This window comes from Equus przewalskii, unplaced genomic scaffold (genome assembly GCF_037783145.1).
Source record: "Equus przewalskii isolate Varuska unplaced genomic scaffold, EquPr2 ChrUn-12, whole genome shotgun sequence".
NCBI lineage: Eukaryota > Metazoa > Chordata > Mammalia > Perissodactyla > Equidae > Equus > Equus przewalskii.
In genome coordinates this window covers 644,518-666,902 of record NW_027228749.1, presented here as the reverse complement: position 1 = coordinate 666,902, position 22,385 = coordinate 644,518, and the positions used below count along the sequence as shown (strand labels likewise).

Genomic DNA, 22,385 nt, shown 5'->3' with positions numbered 1-22,385 from the left:
AGAAGGGGAGGCAGAATGCTTTCCCCAGCAGCACAATTTTATTTCTACCACCCAAAAAATACTAATAAAAATTATTTTTTAGTATATATGTAACAGAAAGGATCATTTAGAGCTCCTCTGATATAAAGGTCTCAAGAAAGAGTCAATCTGGCTCACTAGACAAAAATCTATTTTTAATTGTATAAAATCATACATAGAATATACATAGAAAGTACTAAAAAGGTAAGTAAAATCTTTAATACCAAAAGTGGACAGGTCAGGGAACAATTTTTCTCAAGTTCTTTGGGATCTTACTGGTTGGTATTTGAGAAAAATAATAAATCCAGGAGGTGCAAGGACAAGTTCTTCCCACAACTCCCATCCCTTAACACTTCCCAGAGAAAGGAGCATGGGAGAAATGAGGGTTTATGATTTCTGGATTATAAATATCAATAAAAACTGAATAGACACATCTACTATTTAATGTAGGATCCTCTACTCCAGTCCTACAGGTGCTTCATGGAATACAGAATGGGGATTCAAGAATTCAAGGAAGTCTTTTTCAAGCACTAATACAATTGTTGCTAGATTCCTTATTTCTGATCCCCTATGCACTGGTTACCAAGATCATTTCAAAAACAAAAAAGCTGATTTTTATCTTGTCCCTATCTGATCCAAAAGAACAAATTTTCGCCTGTTTCCTAACCTATTTCTAAAAGCAAAGTATAAAATTGTTAAATGAAAAGTCCAATTGCATGAACATTAAACTTCCCAAGAAAGTGGACTGAGCTATAATATAGTATAAAGGAGATTACAGAAACAAGGGGAAAATATATCTTAGAAAAACCTACAAAAAGTTCTCCCAAAGGGGAATGTTTTAGCTGTACTCCAGATCATTTCTCTCCTACATCACCCGAGCGAGGTGGGGGAAGAGAACACCACTAAAAACACAAAGAGCTGATCATTGATTATCTTTCCCCTCCTGCAGTCTCCCAAGGTTCCAATTAGGATGTGCCACAATGCCATCTAATTTTCCTGATCAACTCATGCTCTAATAATCAATGTGAAGAAAAGAGAGAAAACATGTGAATCTAAGGTATGCACATCTAAGGTTGTAAACAGCAGCAACTTTGTGGAAGTAAGAGGAACATGGCCCTCACCAAACCGGACAGAAAATGTTTCCAAAGAGCTGAATGATGGGAGGAGAGAGAGGAGGGGAATATGTTTAACCTCCTGCCAATCTCTGCAGGCAGGAAGGCCTAAATACAGGGCTTAACTAAGCTGGGTGACAAGGGAAGGAGGAGTGAAAAGAGAATGTTGAAAGATAAGCAACTTTAACCCTGACCCCTTCTGTAGAGTACATCCAGAAATCTGGACTACCAGGATGATATGGTATCTATGCCCCAGGAGCAACTTGGATGATAAACCCTTGAGAATTCTGTCTGTAATTCCTCTCTTGTTCCTGAACATATTCTCAGGATTGATCTTAAAAATAAGAAACCAGATCTCCACTTCCTTCCAAATAATAAAGTAAGGAAGCCTCAACATGAAGTACCATTTGGAGGCAGAGGAGGAGTAAGGTAGTGGTGGGAAGGGGGAGGTGGAGGCTAGGAAAATATCTAGTTACTGGAGGAACAACTTGGTACCACGTAGGCCCAGCTCAAAGCCGAAGAAGGCTTCACACTCATACCCTGTTTGAGTCCAAGAGAAAGCAGGAATGAGGGTGAGGATGGGGCACACAGTCCTTATTCAAGCTCCCTGTTATTTTAAAAGAAGGAGACATGAACACTTAGTCAATCATTTTGTGCTACTGAAATGACTACACAGAATTACTGTTAGTGTAAGAGCTAAGAAAGCTCCAAAGACAGGCTGCTCTTCTTGTAAAGTGGAGTGGAGATGTTTCAAATGAAACTATATCCAAAAACTAGAAGTAAGAAAAGGGATCTCTTAGCAAACAGGAATCCAGATGTAGAATTTATACATATATATATATATATCTATATATATATATCTGTATTTTAAAGTATAAAATTAAGAAAGTATGTACAGAAATCATACTAAGTCTTAGAAAGGACATATAAAAAAAGGGCCTGGAGAGCATGGGGAGTATGTGGGTGGATGCCTAGCAGTTGGAAGAATGCATATTGCCCAACTGCCCAGCAGCCAGCATGAGAATATCTTTCTTCTCCTTGTGGAAGCGCAGCTCCTTGCCGGCCAGCCGGGCTTCATCGAGCTCCCGCTCAGTAGAGGCCAGCTCTCTAGACAGTGCCCCTGGCACACTCTGCTCCCGGCTCACCCAGTCCAATGCCATTTGGTGGCGAATATCATCATCCAGGGCCCGGTGTGAATAATGAGCCAACACTTCCTGGAGGAGGAGAGGAATGTGAAGGTCACTGACAAGGTAAAGGTTCTTATCACATTGACCCAACTGGGACTAGGAGCTCTTAGCCTTGGAGTACTAACTGAAATCAGCACTTAAGTCCTCTAAGGAGATTATTTTTTTATTTTATTTTACTTATTTATTTTGAGGAAGATTAGCCCTGAGCTAACATCTGCTGCTGATCCTCCTTTTTTTGCAGAGGAAGACTGGCCCTGAGCTAACATCCCTGCCCATCTTCCTCTACTTTATATGTAGGACGCCTGCCACAGCATGGCTTGCCAAATGGTGCCATGTCCACACCTGGGATCTGAACCGGTGAACCCCGGGCTGCTGAAGCGGAACGTGCGCACTTAACTGCTGCGCCACGGGGGCCGGCCCCTCTAAGGAGATTCTTAAGGGAAACTTCCTGGTGGGAGAAGCAAGGCAAGCAAAAGAATCACAGTTAAGATTTAAACAGGAAAGATTATGGGACTGAAGAGGGCTCTTTAAGTAAAGTTTTCAATATTCACAACTTGGTAACTGCAGGCCTGCTTATTTCTAACACAGCAGCCACCTGAAAATAGTCCTTTTGCTAGACTTCCCTCACCCATAGGATCTCTTACCTGCCGAGAACACTGTCTTTCTCTCATGGCCTTAAGGCTGCCATTCCAGTGTAGCAGTTGAAAAACTGTCATTAACTCCTGGGAGAAGAAGATGAGAAATACCAGGACAGTGATTTTATATTGGGAGGTTGCATCAGAGTTACATGGGGAACCTTTTACAAGATATATTTGTGGAAGCCTCTCTTACACCAACTCTGATATGCCCTTGGGGGAAGGAAGGTATTTATATTTTGAAAAATATTCTAACAACCTTATCTCCCTTCCTTTCCAATTCCATATGGTAACAGGCTGATCCATGTTATTAAAGCCAGGGAAGTAGGTGGAATAGTACCTGGAACTCCAACATTGACTTGCCCTTGTTGGATTCCAACATGAATCGGAAGGCACCAATCCCTGTATTTGGGTTGTCAGCTTCCTCCCTGTTGCCCTGGTAATAGAGGAAAGGAAAAGAAAAATAGATTTTTCCGTCAGGATTATCACCTCAAGCAGCACTGTCCAATAGAAATAAAATGTGAGGGGGCCACCCCATGGCGGAGTGGTTAAGTTCATGGTCTCTGCTGCCGGGGCCCAGGGTTTCGCAGGTTCAGATCCTGGGCATGGACATGGCATGGCTCGTCAGGCCACGTTGAGGCAGTGTCCCACATGCCACAACTAGAGAGACCTGCAACTAGGATGTGCAACTGTGTACCGGGGGGGATTTGGGGAGATAAAGCAGAAAAAAAAAAAAGATTGGCAACAGTTGTTAGCTCAGGTGCCAATCTTTAAAGAAAGAAAAAAAAAAAAGAAAGAAAATGTGAGGGGCTGGCCCCACGGCCAAGTGGGTAAGTTCGTGTGCTCCTCTTCAGAGGCCCAGGGTTTTGTTGGTTCCGATCCTGGGCGCAGACATGCCACTGTTCATCAAGCCATGCTTAGGTGGTGGCCCACATAGCACAACCAGAAGGACCTACAACTAGAATATACAACTATATACTGAGGGGCTTTGGGGAGAAGAAGAAGGGGAAAAAAAAGAAATATAATGCGTGCAAGCCACATATTTAATTTAAAACTTTCTAGTTGCCACATTAAAAATAAACAGGTAAAATTAATTTTAATAGCACATTTTATTTAACCTAATATATTCAAGATATTATTTCAAGTGTAATTAGTATAAAAACTATTAATGAAATATTTTACATTCTTTTTCTTGTGCTAAGTTTTCAAAATCTGGTGTCTCTTTCATGCTTACAGCACATCTCAATTCATGCTAGCCACATTTAAGTGCTCAATTCTGCTGGTCAGCCCAGACCTAGAGGACTCCAAAGTCATCACACACATTAACTTGGGTGATAGAGAAAGATCAATTTGATGTTCCCTATTTTACAAAGGGGGAGCATTGAGACATAGAGGGGAGCCCTGATTTAGCTAAAATAACAGAGTGAGTTCAGCATACAGGATTGAACTAACCTAGAGGACAATTGAGTCAATGCATTTTTAAAGGGAGACAGTAGGAACCATAAGCATGGCAAATACCGAGCAGCAGTTTTGCCTCCTGACCTTCTATTGGTGACATGACCCTGCAGGGGTAGAACTAAGATACACTGTCCTGCCTGCAAGCCTGGTGTGTGCAAAAAACAATATAATATAGAAGTTAAGAGCATGGGTGGTGGGCAGAAGGCGACGGGTCTGCAGCTCGGGGAACCTAGTGACAGTGGACCTCTTTTTACTGAATTAAAGTTCTACCAGTGAGCTGCCAAACCAGAGCAAATTCAGAAATGGATTTGTGCCCATAAACTGAAGTACCTGGGTGTTCCTAAGTATTGGGGGGTCTGGTATACATGATAAAAATGGAAAAAGTTACAGGTTTATGATAATAGATTGCTTTTGGAGTGAGCTTCAGAAAATATATGAAGCAAATGCCAAAAGTTTTTCTCAAAAAACTGTCTTGCAGCTAAACTTAAGAATTCTGGATATTCTGGAATATATTCACGAGCACCAGTATGTACACGGAGAGGGATATCAAGGCCTCAATAAGATGTGAGGAACCTCAGAAGGAGGTTCCTTCTGAGCCACAAGAATCCTGACCAGGTGTACTTGGTAGATTATGGCCTTGCTTATCGGTATTACCCAGAAGGAATTCACAAAGAATACAAAGAAGACCCCAAAAGATGTCACAATGGCACTATTGAATTCACGAGCGTCAATGCACACCGTGGTGTGGGCCCGTTGAGACTTGGTGACTTGGAAATACTATGATAAATGATCCAGTGGCTCAGTGGGCATCTTCCTTGGGAGGATAATTTGAAAGATCCTAACTATGTTAGAGATTCCAAAATTAGATACAGAGAAAATATTTCAGGTTTGATGGACAGATGTTTTCCTGAGAAAAACAAGTCAGATGAAATAGCTAAATACATGGAAACAGCGAAATTACTGGACTGTGCCGAAAACCCTCTTTCTCAGAATTTACAAGATATTCTTTTGCAAGGACCCAAAGCTATAAAGGAAGTAAGGATGATGGTAAACTGGACTTCAGTGTTGTGGAGAATGGAGGTTTGAAAGCCAAAACTATAACAAAGAAGAGAAAGAAAGAAATTGAGGAAAGCACAGAATCTACTGTTGAAGATATGGAATGCTCAAATACACAGACAGAGGAGGCCACACAAACTTGTTCAAAAACCAGAAAGAGGGAGAAAAGAAAGTCTCTTCAACAAATGGTGCTGGAAAAACTGAAAAGCCACATGTAAAAGAACGAAAATTGACCATTCTTTTTCACCATTCACAAAAATAAACTCGAAATGGATCAAAGACCTAAAGATTAAACCTGAAACAATAAGTCTTCTAGAAGAGAATATAGGCAGTACACTCTTTGACATCAGTATCAAAAGGATCTTTTCGGACACCATAACTCCTCAGACGAGGGAAACAATAGAAAGAATAAACAAATGGGACTTCATCAGACTAAGGAGCTTCTTCAAGGCAAGGGAAAACAGGATTGAAACAAAAAAACAAGCCACTAGTTGGGAAAAAATAATTACAAATTATTTATCTGACAAAGGGTTACTCTCCATAATATATAAAGAACTCAGACAGCTCAACAACAAAAAATCAAACAATGCGATCAAAAAATGGGCAGGGGACAGGAACAGACATTTCTCCAAAGAAGGTATACGGATGGCCAATAGACACATGAAAAGATGCTCACCATCACTAATCATCAGGGAAATGCACATCAAAACTACACTAAGATATCACCTTACACCCATTAGAATGGCAAAAATAACCAAAACAAAAAGTGACAAATGTTGGAGAGGTTGTGGAGAAAAAGGAACCCTCATACACTGTTGGTGGGAATGCAAACTAGTGCAGCCACTATGGAAAAGAGTATGGAGATTTCTCAAAAAATTAAAAATAGAAATACCTCATAACCCAGCCATCCCACTACTGGGTATCTATCCAAAGAACTTGAAATCAGAAATTCCAAAAGTCCCATGCACCCCTATGTTCATTGCAGCATTATTTACAATAGCCAAGATGTGGAAGCAACCTAAATGCCCATCAACTGATGATTGGATAAAGAAGATATGGTATATATATACAATGGAATACTACTTAGCCATAAAAAAAGATAAAATTCTCCCATTCACAACAACATGGATGGACCTTGAAGGTATTATGTTAAGTGAAATAAGCCAGATAGAGAAAGACGAACTCTGTATGACTCCACTCATAGGTGGAAGTTAAACACAGAGACAAAGAGAACTGATTGGTGGTTACCAGGGGAAAGGGGGGATGGGGGGAGGGCACAAAGGGTGAAGTGGTGCACCTACAACATGACTAACAATAATGTACAACTGAAATTTCACAAGGTTGTAAACTATCATAATGTTAATAAAAAGTTAAAAAAAAAAAGAGAGAGTCCAGAAGTAAATCAAATGCTGTGAACCAGTTTTTCTTTTCTTCCTTTCATTTGACTTTTCCCTTTTTTTCTGTTTTAAGTGTTTTATTTTCATGTGAGTCTTTTGAGGTGGAGGTAACAATGAAATACCTATGTCTTTGAAAACCAGCTTTTTAATTAAAATAAATACTTTGTACAATTAAAAAAGAAGAAGTTAAGAGCATGGACTGGAGTGCCTACTAGTCTTGTGGCCCTGGTGAAGTCATTTAATCTCTCTGTTCCTCAGTTTCCTCATCTGTAAAATGGAATAATCATAGATTTACATTATAGGGTTGTTTTAGAATTAAATAAATTTAAACATTTTTAATTTAAAAGGGATAAATATGGTCTGAAAACTCCAATCATATAAAATGTGGGTGCATTATTGTACTGCACCTAGTGTCCAGTTACACAATCCAAATCCATTCTGGTACTGGCTCTGATTTGGTGCTATTTGGTGGTGGTTTAATATTATTGGGGATAATTCCAGATCCTAGGGCTAGCCAAGACTTCCCCAAAAAAGGGCATCTCATGGTTTATTGGTGACTCTTTTGTCAACATGATCTATGAAAATAAGGTCAGGAGACTACTGGGAACACAGAGACCCAACTGTCTCCTCCTGCTTCCTGAGAAGTTCCCTGCTCTTTCTAGCCAGTCCCTGTCCTCCCTGCCCCCCCCCCCCCACAAGATAAGAACTTTATTCTGCTCTCTTTGAGAAAGGGGAATGGGTGGAGGTTGGGAGCCAACCAAGTTATCTCCAAATTCAGTTTATTGTGGGGCACTATATCATGAACTTCTACTGTGTATGTATCACACCTAAAATAATGCCAGGCACTTAGTAAGTACACCGTAAGTGCTAGCTTATTATTATTATTTGTTTTCACTGTGCTAGAATCAACAAGAAGTCAGAACTACTCAAAATCAACCCATATTGTTTTGTGGCTTGTGAGAAACAACCATACCACATGTAGTTAATCTTTGTGGTGAAGCAAAGATCACAAAATTTGGGTTTAGAAGTGAAAAGCTAGAGGGAAGAAGGAAAAGGTAATCTACACCATTAGGATTTAGGGCTCTGAAGCAAGCAACCATTTTCATTTTTACCTATAATTGGTCAATACAATAACTTATTCAGTACCTCCAAACTTTTCCATGATATAGCACATAGAAAATAATGATCACATCTGTACAGCCAACTGAGGTATACAGAGGAAGCTGTTGACAGAGGAGCCTGCCAGCAGAGGCTGTGGGACAGAAGAGTCCATCTCCTCCAGCCCTTGCTCAGTCCCTTGAGAGCTGAGAGAATCAATATCATGGCACATCTTTAAACTATCTGGAGTACACCAGAATGGCATGACCCACCAGTTGGGAAGTTCTATCTCATATGACACTTCTACATCTAACATAGTTATAAACGAACTTCACTTATTCAATAAACATTTAATCACAGAATACTTGATAAGTGGTAGGACAATTAGAATATAATAGGAAAGGAATTAGAGTTAATTTAATTCAACTTACTTATTTTACAAATGAGGAAACTCAGACCCACAGAGGCTAAGTGATTTGTCAAAATACATAGTATAATATAGTGTCAGATTCAGGACTTTTAAAGAACAAAAACTGAAAGCAAAAAATGTGGACATCACTCTTTATCCATGGCTAAGGCCAAATGAAAATTGTTATTTTGGAGAATGGGAATTCCATTGGTAAATTAATGAGAAAGCCAGTAAATTCTCAATTTTGGGGGTTAATTAAAGAGGAATAGTGGCATGAGAATAGTAATAGTTTACATTTCTTAAACACTTTGTAGTAGACACTGCTGGTGATCTACTCAACATCTATTTCCTTCTTGCTTACTATAGAACCTTAATCTTGTTCTGGTGCCTACCCATCTCCCATGTGCCTCAGGGAAGAGTGATTTTATCCTAACTCCAGTGGGTAAATCTTAATCCCTTGTCCTGTAATTGGTTTTAAGGTAGGAATTCTGGTCACTGGGAGGTAGAAGGGAGGTCTGCTGGAAGGCTTCTGGGAAAAGATTCCTCACTGCTAAAGAGACTCTAGAAAAGATGGTCTCTTTTCTGTCTCTGGATGTAGTTATGTCTATATTTAATACCTGAAATTCTGTCATCTTGCACCCTGAGGGGAGCGAGCCCACAGACAAAGTATCTAGAAGTTGGCTGAGTGAAGAGATGGAAAGAATTTGGGCCAGTAGATGATGACATTCTTGGTCCATGGAATCAACCAGCCCTGAAATGTGCCCTACTTCTGGGCTTCCTGTCATGTTAGATAATAAATCTCCTTCCTTTATTTATTTCCTAAAGTTAATTTGAAGTGAGATTTTCTATTACTTACATCCAAAGGCATCTAAACAGATAACATGTGCTAAGTGCTTGAATATATTCTTTTTTATCCAGTAATCCTATGTGATAGGTATAATTGTTATTCTACTTTATATATGAGGAAACTGAGACTTAGATTAAGTAACTTGCTCAAAGTCACATAGGTAGGAGAACCATAATTTCAAAACAATGAATTCAGAGCCCAGGCTCATAACCAATGCTTTCTATAATCCAAACTTATGTTTCATTTTATAATATAGTAGGTGACTTAAGAATAACAAATGTACCTTCTTAATTTTAATTGGTTTTGATTAATGTAAAAATATTTTTATTCCCTGCAGATACTGCTGACTAGGGTAAAGAATAATGTGAGAAAAACAGATGGGTCCTAGATAACTGAGGGAAGCCGACTTCCTATTTAAAATGTTCAACACTAATCTACAAAACAGATAACTGAAGCAGTTTAGTATATGTAAATACATCTTAAATGCAAAAAGAACAGAAACAGAAAATTGTTATGACTTTATCACCCTATCAATGAACTAGTGGGGAAGGAAGAAAAAGGCAGTATTAATTTCTAAGATGACCTCTAAGCTAGAAAAGTCTGTAAGTTGGCTTGGGTTCCAGTCTTGGCTCTACCACTTACTAGCTATATCACTTTAGGGAAAACTTCACTTCTGTGTTTTTAGTTTCCTCATCTGTAAAACAGGGGTAATAATGGTTCTTATACCTTATAGGATTTTTGTGAGGATCAAATGAGATAAAATGCATATAAATCCCCTAGAATAGTGCCTGGCACAAAGTAAATACTCAGTTAGGATCAGTTATGGTTCTTATTATTATCATCATCATTTGAAAGAACAGATGTTCTTTTTAGAGAGAGTAAATAAATTATCCTCCCCATTGCTAGAAAGGAAAAAAGACAAGACACTGTATTATAAAGTGTTCTTTATTAATAAGATGAAGTAATGGAGGCAGGAGACAAGTGACAATAAGAACAGTCAGATGAAAAAAAGAATAGTAAAGGAAGAAGGGACTAAGATCTTAAACCAAAATTGGGAAAAGCAAAATTCAAGTTCAATTTTTACTTTGGAATATCTCTAAAATTCCATAAATCTTGAACTAAAAGTTTCTAGATACCAAATAGACACAATGAAAGAGACAAAATAACAGCAAAAACATAAACACACATATAGAATTAGAGACTGAGATATATGGAGCACATAATACAAAAGACTGACAGAATAAACAGAAAGAACAGAGATATAACAGGAAAGAAAACAAGAATTCATGCTTTGTGCCCCAGTAATTTACAAGACTTCCCAACCAGCCAGTTCTCCCATCCCCCACTTTCCTTCCTTCCAACTCCAAGTAACTTACATTGAAAGATGCCAGGGCTTCAGAGACACTCTTCTCAATAAACTCATCAGTGATTCTTCGGGAAGGATGTTCATTAAACACAGAATTCATTAGTGCAATCTTTGCAGCACTCCGCCGGGCCTCAGCTTTTGTGGGGCAAAACTAGGCAGGGTAGAGAAAGAGAAGGTATGTTTATGGGTATCTGAGAGAGAGGAAGGAACAATGAGAGGGAAACGCTTGGGATAGAAGACATTTGGACACTGGATAAATCAGTTTGTTCAACACACTCTCCAAAGTTTTTATTGTAAAATGGTTGGGGCATTTAGAAACTTAATTTTGATTCAACATCCTGAAGTCATTAAGGAACTGGAGATGGCTGTAGCTCATACCAAATTGAATGCAGAATGAAGAAGGCTGCTGAAGTCAGCATATAATCACTGGATATGAAAAATATCCCTGTTTAAATTGTCAACAGAATTAATCAAAAGCCAGATTCTGGCCAGCCTGTTAGAAATATGAATCTTGCTCTCTTGTTCTTTGGACAGGCAAGATTTTTTTCATCCCTGTAGATAACCTAAGAATAGTATAAAGCTGTATCTAGGCTGCTTTTGCAGAGGAGACTTCTAGTCTCTATCAGAAGCACCCATCTGGGATTCTTGGACTTCACTTTTAGCTGTGATCAGGCAATTCCCCTAATAACGTAGTGAGCCAAGGAGCTATCCCTAAGGTCTGAAGAAGGAATCTATAGTCTTTTTTTCTCCCTCAGTGGAATCAAGGAGGAGAGGGGTGGCTAGGGGAAGGAAAGCTGACCCAAGGAAAGCAAGAAAATATTAAAAATTAATTCATGTTTTTACATTGTATCCAACATAGGTGTCATAGAACAAGTCTGGTTTTTCAGAAGTCTGAAATCATTAAACTTCAGATCCCTAGTTACCATAGTATTCCTTTATAATTCATCTTCACTGGCTGCCTCAAAGGCCTCTGTGCCCTTTGTCATTTATGATTAGAATTGGAGGAAAGGAAAAAAATGATGTTACAGTTTTAAAAAGCAGACCAGAATATGTTCTCTACTTAACCATCCTTAATATCAATAATTCCCAGTTTCCTTTAGCTGACAGGTATCTCTGAGACAGCATAGAGAGCTTGGTACATTAACCCTAAGTCTTCTTGATTCTTCAGTTTCTCTGTTTCTACTTCTCTCTCTATTTACTGGCCCACTGCCCATTCTATTGTATACTGCTGTTTCTGAAAAGTCATCTGTGAAGAAAACCACTGGGAAAAATTTCACCTGCCAAAGTAGATATAAAAGATGTAAGCTAAAAGAGGCCAAGATAGATAATTCTACTCTTTTAGGAAATAACAGAAAATCAAATTACTATAATAATCCAGTTATAGGCATCACCATAAAATTATCAAATCTTTATTCAACAATATGATGAGGTGGGAGAAGGAGGGAAAGATCTTATCCTCTAGAAGAAAAAGCATAAACATTAGTCATCCTGGGCATATATTTATTTCTCTGAAATGACTGGCGTTCTGAGGGAAGAAATTTAGTCACCTGATTTGAAATGAAGCTTCCTTAGGACTGTTTCTGTTTGAGGCAGGAACTGAGCTGCAGTGGCACTCATTCATGCCACAGATATATTAAGGGCCTACTCTCTGCTGGGCACTGAGTTTGGTGGTAGAGATTTAAAACTGAACAAGAAAGAAGACAGACACTATCTCTGCCTCTACAGAGCATGTAAAGTCTTTCTAGTACTAGCATTCTATGATTAGATGAAAGACCTGTAATATACGATGATGAAAAGAGTGGTTGCGGGGCCAGCCCCGTGGCCAAGTGGTTAAGTTTGCGCACTCCGCTTCTGCCGCCCAGGATTTCGCCGGCCCAGGGTTTCGCTGGTTTGGATCCTGGGCATGGACATAGCACCGCTCATCAGGCCATGCTGAGGCGGTGTCCCACATGCCACAACTAGAAGGACCCACAACTAAAAATATACAACTATGTACCGGGGGTCTTTGGGGAGAAACAGGAAAAAATAAAATCTTTAAAAAACAAAAAAGAGTGGTTGCTTTTATAGGATAATGAGAAATTTGACTAGTGTGAATATTATCATCAAAGATGGGTTTTTTATATTTTACATGGATTTTTTATATTTTACATAGACTTTAGATAATCTAACCTAATTCCTTCATGTTATAGATGGGGAAACTGAGGCCCACAGAAGTTACCTAACTTGCCCTGCTGGCAGTCAGGAATGAGAATCTGGATCTTCTAACTCTTAGAAGAGTACTATTTCCACCATACATAGTTCTCTTTGAGAACTCAGACACTGCTTTCTTTTTTTTTTTAAGATTTTATTTTTTTCCTTTTTCTTCCCAAAGCCCCCCCAGTACATAGTTGTATATTCTTTGTTGTGGGTCCTTCTAGTTGTGGCATGTGGGATGCTGCCTCAGCGTGGTTTGATGAGTAGTGCCATGTCCGCGCCCATGATTCGAACCAACGAAACACTGGGCCGCCTGCAGCAGAGCGTGCGAACATAACCACTCGGCCACGGGGCCAGCCCCTCAAACACTGCTTTCTTTAGTAAATGCCTACTAAAAAGTACTGGGGGCAAGGAATAGTAGTCTATGTTTTCAAAAAGAAATGGCAGGAAGCTGGAAAGCTAGATCAGAAGATAGGTTATGTGCTGGTAGTCTGATATACTGAGTAAGGGCGTATTCATAACTGCTCAAATTCAAAGTGGGTTTGAGTTTTCATAGGCTGAAAGAAAAGCATGCTACTGAGTTTCTTTTGTGGTCAAAGGAGCTTCAAATGCTTACCAGAAAGATTTTCTCAGAATTGGTTCAGATCCTCAAATATGTGATTTCAGACAGAAATTTAATGGCCAAAGTGATGCGGAAAGCCATTAGTAGCACCTATGCATTTATTTTTGCTACTGCCACCTCGCAACTCTTACCTGGAAACTCCCAAAGCAACTTCCCCCAGGCAGGGTGACATAGCAGACATAGGGAGGACTGTTGGAGGGAACCATCTCATAAACCACTAGAGCTCCATTCTTCAAGTCAGCCCCACGAGACTGCTTCATCTGCCAGAATTCCTGAAGTGCCTCCACCACATTCACTACAAAAAGAGAAGTAGCAATGAGAACACCTCCAAGTGCTGCTGTGCTTCAATACTGTATCTGTAACCTGTACCTACATTAAGAGTCTACCCCCCTTAGCTTTCTACCTATCCCCATTTAAAAGCTTTTAAATTAATGAACCTAGACTGTGATTAAGTCTGTTTGCATAGGAAGACCAGAGTATACCACCATCTCTCTAGCTCACATTTTCATTAGTATTAGACACCAAGGAGAATAACTTAAATATTGAAGGCAGAGTTTTCAAGGTCAGCCAGACTACTATCACTACCTGAAGAAGTGCAAGTAGATTGTTCCACAGTTGGTCTGCTGGCCTAAAATAATAATAACTGCCACAATAATAAGTGCTAACATTTACTGAACACTTACTGTATGTCATGCATTTCTCTAAGTGCTTTACTCATTTAACCTTACGAGGCAGGTACTTTTATTATCCCCATTTTACAGATGAGGGAAATGAGGCATAGAGAGGTTAAATAACTTGTCCAAGGATGTAACAGCTAGAAAGCAAAAGAGCAAGAATTCAAACCTAGGCAGTCTTGGTTCCAGAGTCAATGTTCTTAACTGTTATGCAATGTTGCCACTATTAGCCATTGTTGACCCTATGCTTCTGGTGAGCAAACCCATGGCCAGATTCCTTTTCCATTCTGGAATATCATGTGTATACTACATGAGAGAGAGAGAGAGAAAATATTTTTCTTCTGTGGCTTTCCCTAGGTATAAATGTTTTCTGGAGGAACTGTATCTTGGGAGAAACTCCTCTACAGGTCTCTTTCACTCCTTTCCATTTTGCTGGGTATGCCAAGATTTGAAGGCCCTGACTGCTGTTTACTTGGGCCACTTCTCAGGATTGTGTTTGCAGCAAGAAACTTTGAGGGATGAGGTAATGTCTCTCTCTGGGACAAAGAACAAGCTTGCTTACTGCTTGCTATAAAATGGCAGGTTCCCCAAGCTCAGTGTTCCTTTTCTGTAATGCAACCAATGGCCTGTGCAAGCATCCACCTGAGCTCTCCATGTCAGACTTGGGAGGCAGGGGGAACCAATGCAAACAAACATGATGTTCATACTACTTGCTGTGCTAGCAGTAATAAAGTCCTTTTTCTCTGACCCAGAAGTCTCTTGACTTCTGCCAGTATCCATGAAATGGTAACCAGCTAACTTATTATTTGGAAATAGGGTAAAATCAAACTCCAAACTCGATACTGTATTCCAGGACAGTTCCCCTTATCTCCCAATACTTGGGCTCAATCATTCCACCATTATGTATTGAGTACCTACTCAATGCTAGACTATGTGCTGGATGATAAGCTACAATAGTGAGCAAAACCATATACTGTTCCTTTTCCTTATGTATCTTACAGTTTAAAGAGGGAGAGAGATATTAACCAAATAATCTCAAACAAATGAAAAATTACAACTGTGATAAGTGCTATAAAGGAGTGGTAAATGGTGGGAAATGTTGTAGGAGCATCTGACCTAGTTAAGAAGGTCAAAGAAAGCTACCCTGATAAGGTGACATTTAATCTCAGATATGAGTGTGAATTCACTAGGCAAAAAGGTGAGAGGAGAATGCTCTGAGCAGAAGCAACAGCATGTAGAAAGGCTCTGTAGCAGCAGAGAATTTGGTGAATAAAGGCACTAGTGTGGCTAGAAAAGAGAGAGTGAGGGGTAGTGTAATGCAAAATGAGATTTCAAAAGGAAGCAGGGACCAGACTAAGTCAGACCTGAGAGGTCATGTTGGAGTATTGGCTTTATCCTAGGGAAGCCATTAAAGGGTTTTAAATGGAAGGAGGGATGAGATCAGTTTGCCTTTGGAAAGGATCACTTTAACTCTAGGGTTCCAAACATTTCAAATGGCTTTAACTAAAGCCTCATAATAACAAATTATCACATGCATTCTCCCATATCTTACAACATGACCTCTCTCTACTCTTAGTTACAACAAGGACTCATTCATTCTTTTATATTGCATTAGTTCAGTTCTGCCAAAGAGAAAACGTCAAGATGGGATGGACATCCAAGAGATTTATTGGGGAGGAAGTAGGAGAAGGGAGAGCCTTCAGACCATGTTGAAGGCCTAACACCTATGGAAGGAGAGTGGGAAGGAAGGAGATTTGGATATGAGAGTCTCAGACTGCAGCGCAGTTCCAAGAAAGGTTTGGCAAGGCCAGTGGGAAGTGCTCAAGCCAAAGGAATCCTACATCTCACTAGGATGTGCCTGAGTTGGTACCCCTACTGTGCTCAGTCTTGGGCTGGGAGCAGCCTGCAGGATGTGTGGCCTCAGTGTAAATGTAGTGATGGACCTAGAGGGAACACCAGCTTAAAGCTCTCAATCAGTTATGCTCCCTGCAGCAGGAGACATAAACAGCACATTTTCATGACTGCCACACACACATTAAGCAAAAATTTGAGAACTTAATAGATGCATAGCTCTAGTCTAGTCATTAGGGATGCAAAGATGAATAACACACATTCCCTGCCATCAAGGTGTTCAAACTCTAGTGACTAATAATAACTGTTATCTTACCTGCTCTGAGCTGAAGCAAGCACTCCATGTACCAGCCAGAGTTTGAAAAGCAGCATAAGCTCTTTTCTAATACCCTGTATTTAGCAGACTTTTTAGAATGTTGGTTCTTTCATTAAAAGACAGTATGAAAAGGAAACTCTCTCTTTCCCACCCGAAGTTTTGGCGAGGGCTCTTCAAAGGTCATTGCTGCCCGGAAAGCTTAGCCGTCTTTGTTCTTTCCATTGAGATTTTTTCAGCCTCAGTTCTCTCTTTGAGACAATTTAGCATAATGCACTGGGTGACAGCTCTCCTGACATGCAAACAACCAGGAGAATATTGAAATAAAGAGGAAGGGGAGGAGACCACTCTAATGGGGAAGGTTCTATTAAAAAGTATATGTCCACTCTCTATCCAGTTAAATCCCTCTTGGCAGAGTACAGGACTGTTTTTTAATAATTATTCAAAGCCAAAAGAAATAGGGAGTCTTATTTCAAAAATGTGAGTGTGAAGTAGGAAATTGGGCAAAGTAATCAGGAAAGCAATTAATTATGATCAGCATTTGAAAATGATCATACAGTCATTCATTTTTAGAGCTAAAAGGGACTTTAGAGATCATCTACTCCAAATCAGGCTAAGGAAGGGTAAATGACTTGCTTGAGGTCACACAGCTGTGGCAAAGTTGGGGCATAAATGTAGATGTCCTGATGCCAATGCTCTTTCCAATTTGGGAATCTTAACCCAGGGTTCAGGGTCCAGTCCATGGCTGAGCTTCATGGGGGTTCACAAGCCCCCTAAAACTCTTAAGGAAAATTATGTTTGTGTGTGTATATGAGTATTTATGTGTGTGTGTGGGAGTACCCAGAGTTTTGATCAGATTTTCAGTGAGGAACCATTGATATAATGGTTTACATATGGATGGTTAAAGAAGAGTAAGGTAGGAGGGTAGCAATGACTGAGACATACAAATCTGATAGCTACAATTGCCTTTTGGAAGTCATTGATGGATGCTAAGCTGAAAGGGACAAGAAAGACCAAGATAGGAATATTTAAGCACTTCTACCATGATGCTGAACAACAATAAAAAAAATTAAAAAGGGAATAATTTTGGTTTTGCCCTTAGGAGATAAAATATTTGATGAATGTCCAAGTGAGATGAGAGGTACAGACTATATATCCACCAGAGTAAAAGCATTAAAACAACACATGAAACTGCAGTAAAAATTTTACATCATAAAAATAAATGCAATTTTGTGGTGGAGGAGCTATTTATAAATAGATAATAAATAGATAATGAAATTGAGAGGTGAGTGAGAAGGTTCTCCCTGATCATACAGAGTGGCAAGAATTGGCTGGCCTGGCTTAATTCACTTATTATGAAGGTAGAGAAGCTGGTTAACAATATTTCATCTGATCTTCCCTATTTCAATTTTTAGAAGGTACCCCTAAATAGCCCATAACGCATAGACTCTTTGGAAGGGAGACAGTGACAGTGACTTTGAGAGAGGACTATGGTAGGCTGAATAATGTCCCCTACCAAGATGTCCATGTCCTAATCCTTGGAACCTGTGAATGTTACGTTATACGGCAAAGACTTTGCAGATGTGATTAAGTTAGGGATCTTCACCTGGGGAGATTATCCTGGATTATCCAGGTGGGCCCTAAATACAATCACAAGTATCCTTAGGGAAGGAAATTTGATGAAACACAGAAGAGGAAAGGGCAATGTGACCATGGAGGCAGAGAGTGGAGTGATGCATAAACAAGCCAAGGAATACTGGCAGCCACCAGAAGCTGGAAGAGGCAAGGAAACAGATTCTCCCTTAGAGCCTTTGGAGGGAGCACAGACCTCCTGACACCTTCATTTTGGCCCAGTGATACTGATTTTGGACTTCTGGCCTCCAGAACCTTGAGAAAATAAATTTCTGTTGTTTTAAGCCACCAAGTATGTGATAATTTGTTAGAGCAGCCACAGGAAACTAATACAGGGTCTAATCCAACGTTCCAAAAATTGGAAATATTCAGACCAATATAATTCCACAGTCACTTACAGGCCAAGAAGCTGTTGGTGACTCTGAGGAAGAGGAACAACGAACAGAAAATGTCAAACAAGATTCATTTGTTCAACCTACTGGAGTAGCTATGCAGAATTTCCAATCATGTAACCATATTGTGATATAAAAGGAGAGTAATAAAAAAGAAAAAGTTTGAAGAGGGCAGTACAGAAGTTACAGAGCAAGGAAAGTGACTTGGTCATTCAGTCAGTCATTAGAAGAAGGAGACTATATGCCATGTGGAAAAAAGGGGCAAGGGAAATGGCAATGCTAACAATACCTATCATATGGACAGTTTTCAAAGCATTTCCAAATGTATAATAATAGCAACCACTCATTGAGTACTGTGTGCTGCGTGCTTTACATTTACTATCCATTTAATCCACACAAAATTATCAAGATACATTTTATAATACCCATTTTACAAAAAAGTAAACAAGTTACAGAACAGGTCACAGTGGCAGAACCAGGATTTAGAACTAATGTTTGTTTGTCTCTAAAGCCAGCCCTCTATTTTACTATCCTGTTTTATTGCATTATTAATCGTCACACATGCACTATAAAGTAGACTGTGAGCTCCATGAAGAAAGGGACTGAGTATCTGTCTTGTTCACTGCTATGTCTGGTAATCGATAAGTGTTGGTTAAATGAATAAATGGAACATATGAGGCCTAGAGAGATTAAGCAATTTATCCAAAATAACACAGTCACTATTTGACAGGGCCAGGTTCTCTGATTCCAAATCCTATGCACTATAAACTAAGATCCTACAGCATACTGAACTATGTGTGTATCTTGGGTGGGGATGGGGGGCAGGGATAGTAGGCGGCAAGGAGATATAGGACAAACAGGTGAAATAACAGAAGAGTTTTTTTGTATAAATGCTGATATCCTACATGAATGAAGGTAACTCTAAAGACCGTGACAGGAAAAGGTGAATTTAGAGATGTGAATTGAAGATGATACAGTAAAGCACTGTTGGACTGGGACTGGGAAATGGTTTGGGCAAAGACCAAAGTAAATTATATTCAGGGGAATAGAGCCAGTCCCCAAATACCATGCCATCAGTCACAAGGGGTATGTGGGTACATGCCAATGGCAGCTTTGCCTATTAATTGAAGCAGAATAAGTGATTCCATGTGGTAAAGGACTTCTGAGCCAAATCAACAGAAACTCTGCTTCCCTGAAGCTGAACTATCTGCCAAACTCTCCCAAAGTACTGGCTGGACACCCAGACTGGAAATGAGAAACTCAAGAACAATGAGAAGGACTGTGGTGGGAGGTAGGGAGGCTGGAGAAGAGAAGCGCCGCAGAGTCTGAAGCCTGACTGATTGCTCTTTGTCAGTACTCTCCCCTTCTTCCCTTATCCTTTCTAAGGAAATGAAAAAGTTTTTACAAGACACTCAGTTTAGACGCTAAACCAGAGGTTCTCCAGGTAACATAGACAAGAAAACCTCTATATTTTTAATAAATGCCTGTAAGTTTCTAAGAGGAAGGGTTCAGATTTCAGGTGACCACTCCTGGCTATTCCTATGCCCAGAGGCAAAGACCTTCCCTTGGTCTTGACTTAAAAAGACCTGAAGCAGCAGGACAATAGCTGATGGCAGTTCCATCACATAGCACTGTTAAATCTAGAAATTAAACTAGAAAAACAACTACATTCTCTCATGATGGTTTTCAGAATCATATGCATTTGTATTCCCAGCATCTAGCAGAGTGCCTGCCCCATAGTAGGAGTTCAAATGTTGAAGAACAAAGGGAAACTGATGGTAAATGTATCATTGGGCGCATTATAGTAAAATGAATCTAAAAATCTGTTTTCACAGAAATATTTGCGTTTACACTGTCAGGATTTAAGAGTGGGAGAAAATGAGACGTTCTTCCCAAGGAAACGTGAACCAATAAATTTGAGATAATAGTCATCATTTTTAAAGTAGCCATTATGTGTCAGGTGCTATATCTCATTTAATCCACATCATAACCCTTGAGGAAACGGAAGTTCAGCAAAGACCGTGACAGGACATAGCTGGCAAGTGACAGAGATTTAATCTGGGATTTAATCCAGACTTGCCTGACTCCAAAGCCTGTGTGTGCTCTTTTCACTACACTTTCTTAGGGAGAAAAAAAAAATTCTTTACTGTCTATAGAGAAAACCCTGCAACCTATGCATTATTGTTAAACTAGAAAATTAAAGATATAGTCACGTCACTTCCAGGTCATGCAGGACCTGGCCAAGCAGAGAGAAATGATGTCTAGGAAATTCCAGACCTAAATTCTGTATCCTACACTCCTCACTATATATTCCTTGTTACACTATAAATCTGGAGCTCGAACTCAGGAAATTCTGTACTGGTTAAACAAAAACAACAAAGAAAATCCTCATATCCCCCTTCTCAGAAACCCTGGAAATTAGGCATCTTTAAGATGAAGATTTCTAATGGAAATAGGGTTTCTGCCTGGCTCATTTCCACAGAATTTAACATTGAGAGAGCCAAGGCCTGGGATTTATTCTCAGTTCCTGGGCAAGGGCCAGGAAAACAGAGCCAGCCAGACACAGCAGCCAGAGTTGTGAAGCTCCATACTAAAAAAGACACTAAAGGGAGGTACTAAATCATAGAAAGTTGCTGTGGGATCAATGGTATGGGTCCAGATTTAAAAGCACAAATATTTTAAGTGACTTGTGAAGGCACTACCTAAATTCCTCATCAAATCTGAAGTTGCATTGGAAATTTCATAAAGTCAATAAGTAGGAAAAGAATTAAAAAGTGAAAGCTAAGGAGATGGAGTAAATTAACAGGGGCACCCAAGAATTGCTGAGATCACATAAGAAAGATTTTGAGAGGGTATGGATAAGAAATATCTTGGTTCTGGGATAAAGGATAGGATCCTACACAATGGGCACCGGTCTCAAAAGCAGAGAGATGTTAAGGCATTAAGCTACAGCGGGAATTCTATTTCTGAAGGAGAAAAGGGTGGGAAGAAAAGACAGCTGCATCTGTAAAAAGGGGTCCTTGGAGAATATAGTAGTAACTCAATAAAGGGGAGGCGGGTGAGAGGCTTAAACGTGTGCAAGAGTGTGTGCGTCTCTGCGTGTGTATGTAGCTCAGAAGGAAACTCCCCAAAAGGAAATGCATGTGAGGGCTCTGCGCCAGGAAGAGCGATTCGGAGGACTGTGGGAGCAAGGAGCAAGGCTCCGTTACAGAGGGTGTCCCGCAGGAGGCCAGACCCGCAGACTCACCTCGGCCATAGCCCTGCGTGTGCTTGGCGAAGCTCCTTACCACGGCCTCCACGGCCTCCCGTAGCACCGCGGGGCTGCCGGCGGCGCCGGGGGCCAGCGGCAGCCCAGGGGCCCCCGACAGGAGGAGCGGCGGCGGGGGCGGTGCAGGGGGCGGTGGGGCCGGCGGGGGGCCTGCTGGGGGTGTGGCGGTGGTAGCGGCGGCCCCAGTCACTCCAGGCCGAAGCGCTCGTAGAGTACCCCTCCCGCTTGTGCCCACTCCAGGCTGAAGCCGCTGCGCTCGCATCGTCTCCATCCCGGCCGCCAGTGGAGTAGCGGCCCGGAGCCTGCCAGCCTGGCGAGCTAACGGTCCCAGCCACCCTAGCCAGCAAGCGCCCAGGGACTGAAGGCGGTGCTGGAGCTCAACCGTCAGTCAAGCGGGGTCGGGGACGAGCCAATCCCATGCCAATCACCGGTAGGGGGCGGGAGCTGGTGGGCTCCCCCTCCGCCATAGGCAAATTATTGAGGAGGGCGGAGGTTCTGAGTAACCAATTGCAAAGAGAAAAGGCGATATCCTCTACGAGGGAGAAGCTTAGCTTGGGAGAGTGTTTGGGAGTAATGTAGGGAATACTAGAAAGTGGGCCAGACCCCTGGGGGGAGGCGTGGCAAAACAAACAAACAAACAAAAAAACCCAGCCTGGATGCAAGGCCGTAGAGAATTGTAGACAGAGTGATAGGATTCTTAGAGATCATTTGTCTGACTACTTCATTTTATAGAAACTGGCTCAGAGAAGTGATGGGACTTGTCCAAGATCACATGCAATTGGTGGTGGAGCTAAAGCAAGGAAGGATACTGACATTTAAAGATTATATACTCTATGTCAGACACTATGCAGTGTACT

The 22,385-nt window shown here is 40.6% G+C and overlaps 1 protein-coding gene and 1 pseudogene across 1 annotated transcript; one reads left to right on the top strand and one right to left on the bottom strand.

The window, feature by feature from the left end:
• Positions 1-152: 152 nt before the first annotated feature.
• LIX1L (limb and CNS expressed 1 like) lies at positions 153-22,385 on the bottom strand. Its single transcript, XM_070607584.1, has 6 exons — positions 21,508-22,385; positions 13,530-13,693; positions 10,594-10,734; positions 3,293-3,388; positions 2,962-3,039; positions 153-2,344 (listed from the first exon to the last, which is right to left on the bottom strand). The coding sequence occupies exons 1-6, from the start codon at positions 21,797-21,799 to the stop codon at positions 2,102-2,104; spliced, it is 1,014 nt and encodes a 337-aa protein (XP_070463685.1). The 5' UTR covers positions 21,800-22,385; the 3' UTR covers positions 153-2,101.
• On the top strand, positions 4,597-5,920 carry LOC103556237 (serine/threonine-protein kinase VRK1 pseudogene; annotated as a pseudogene).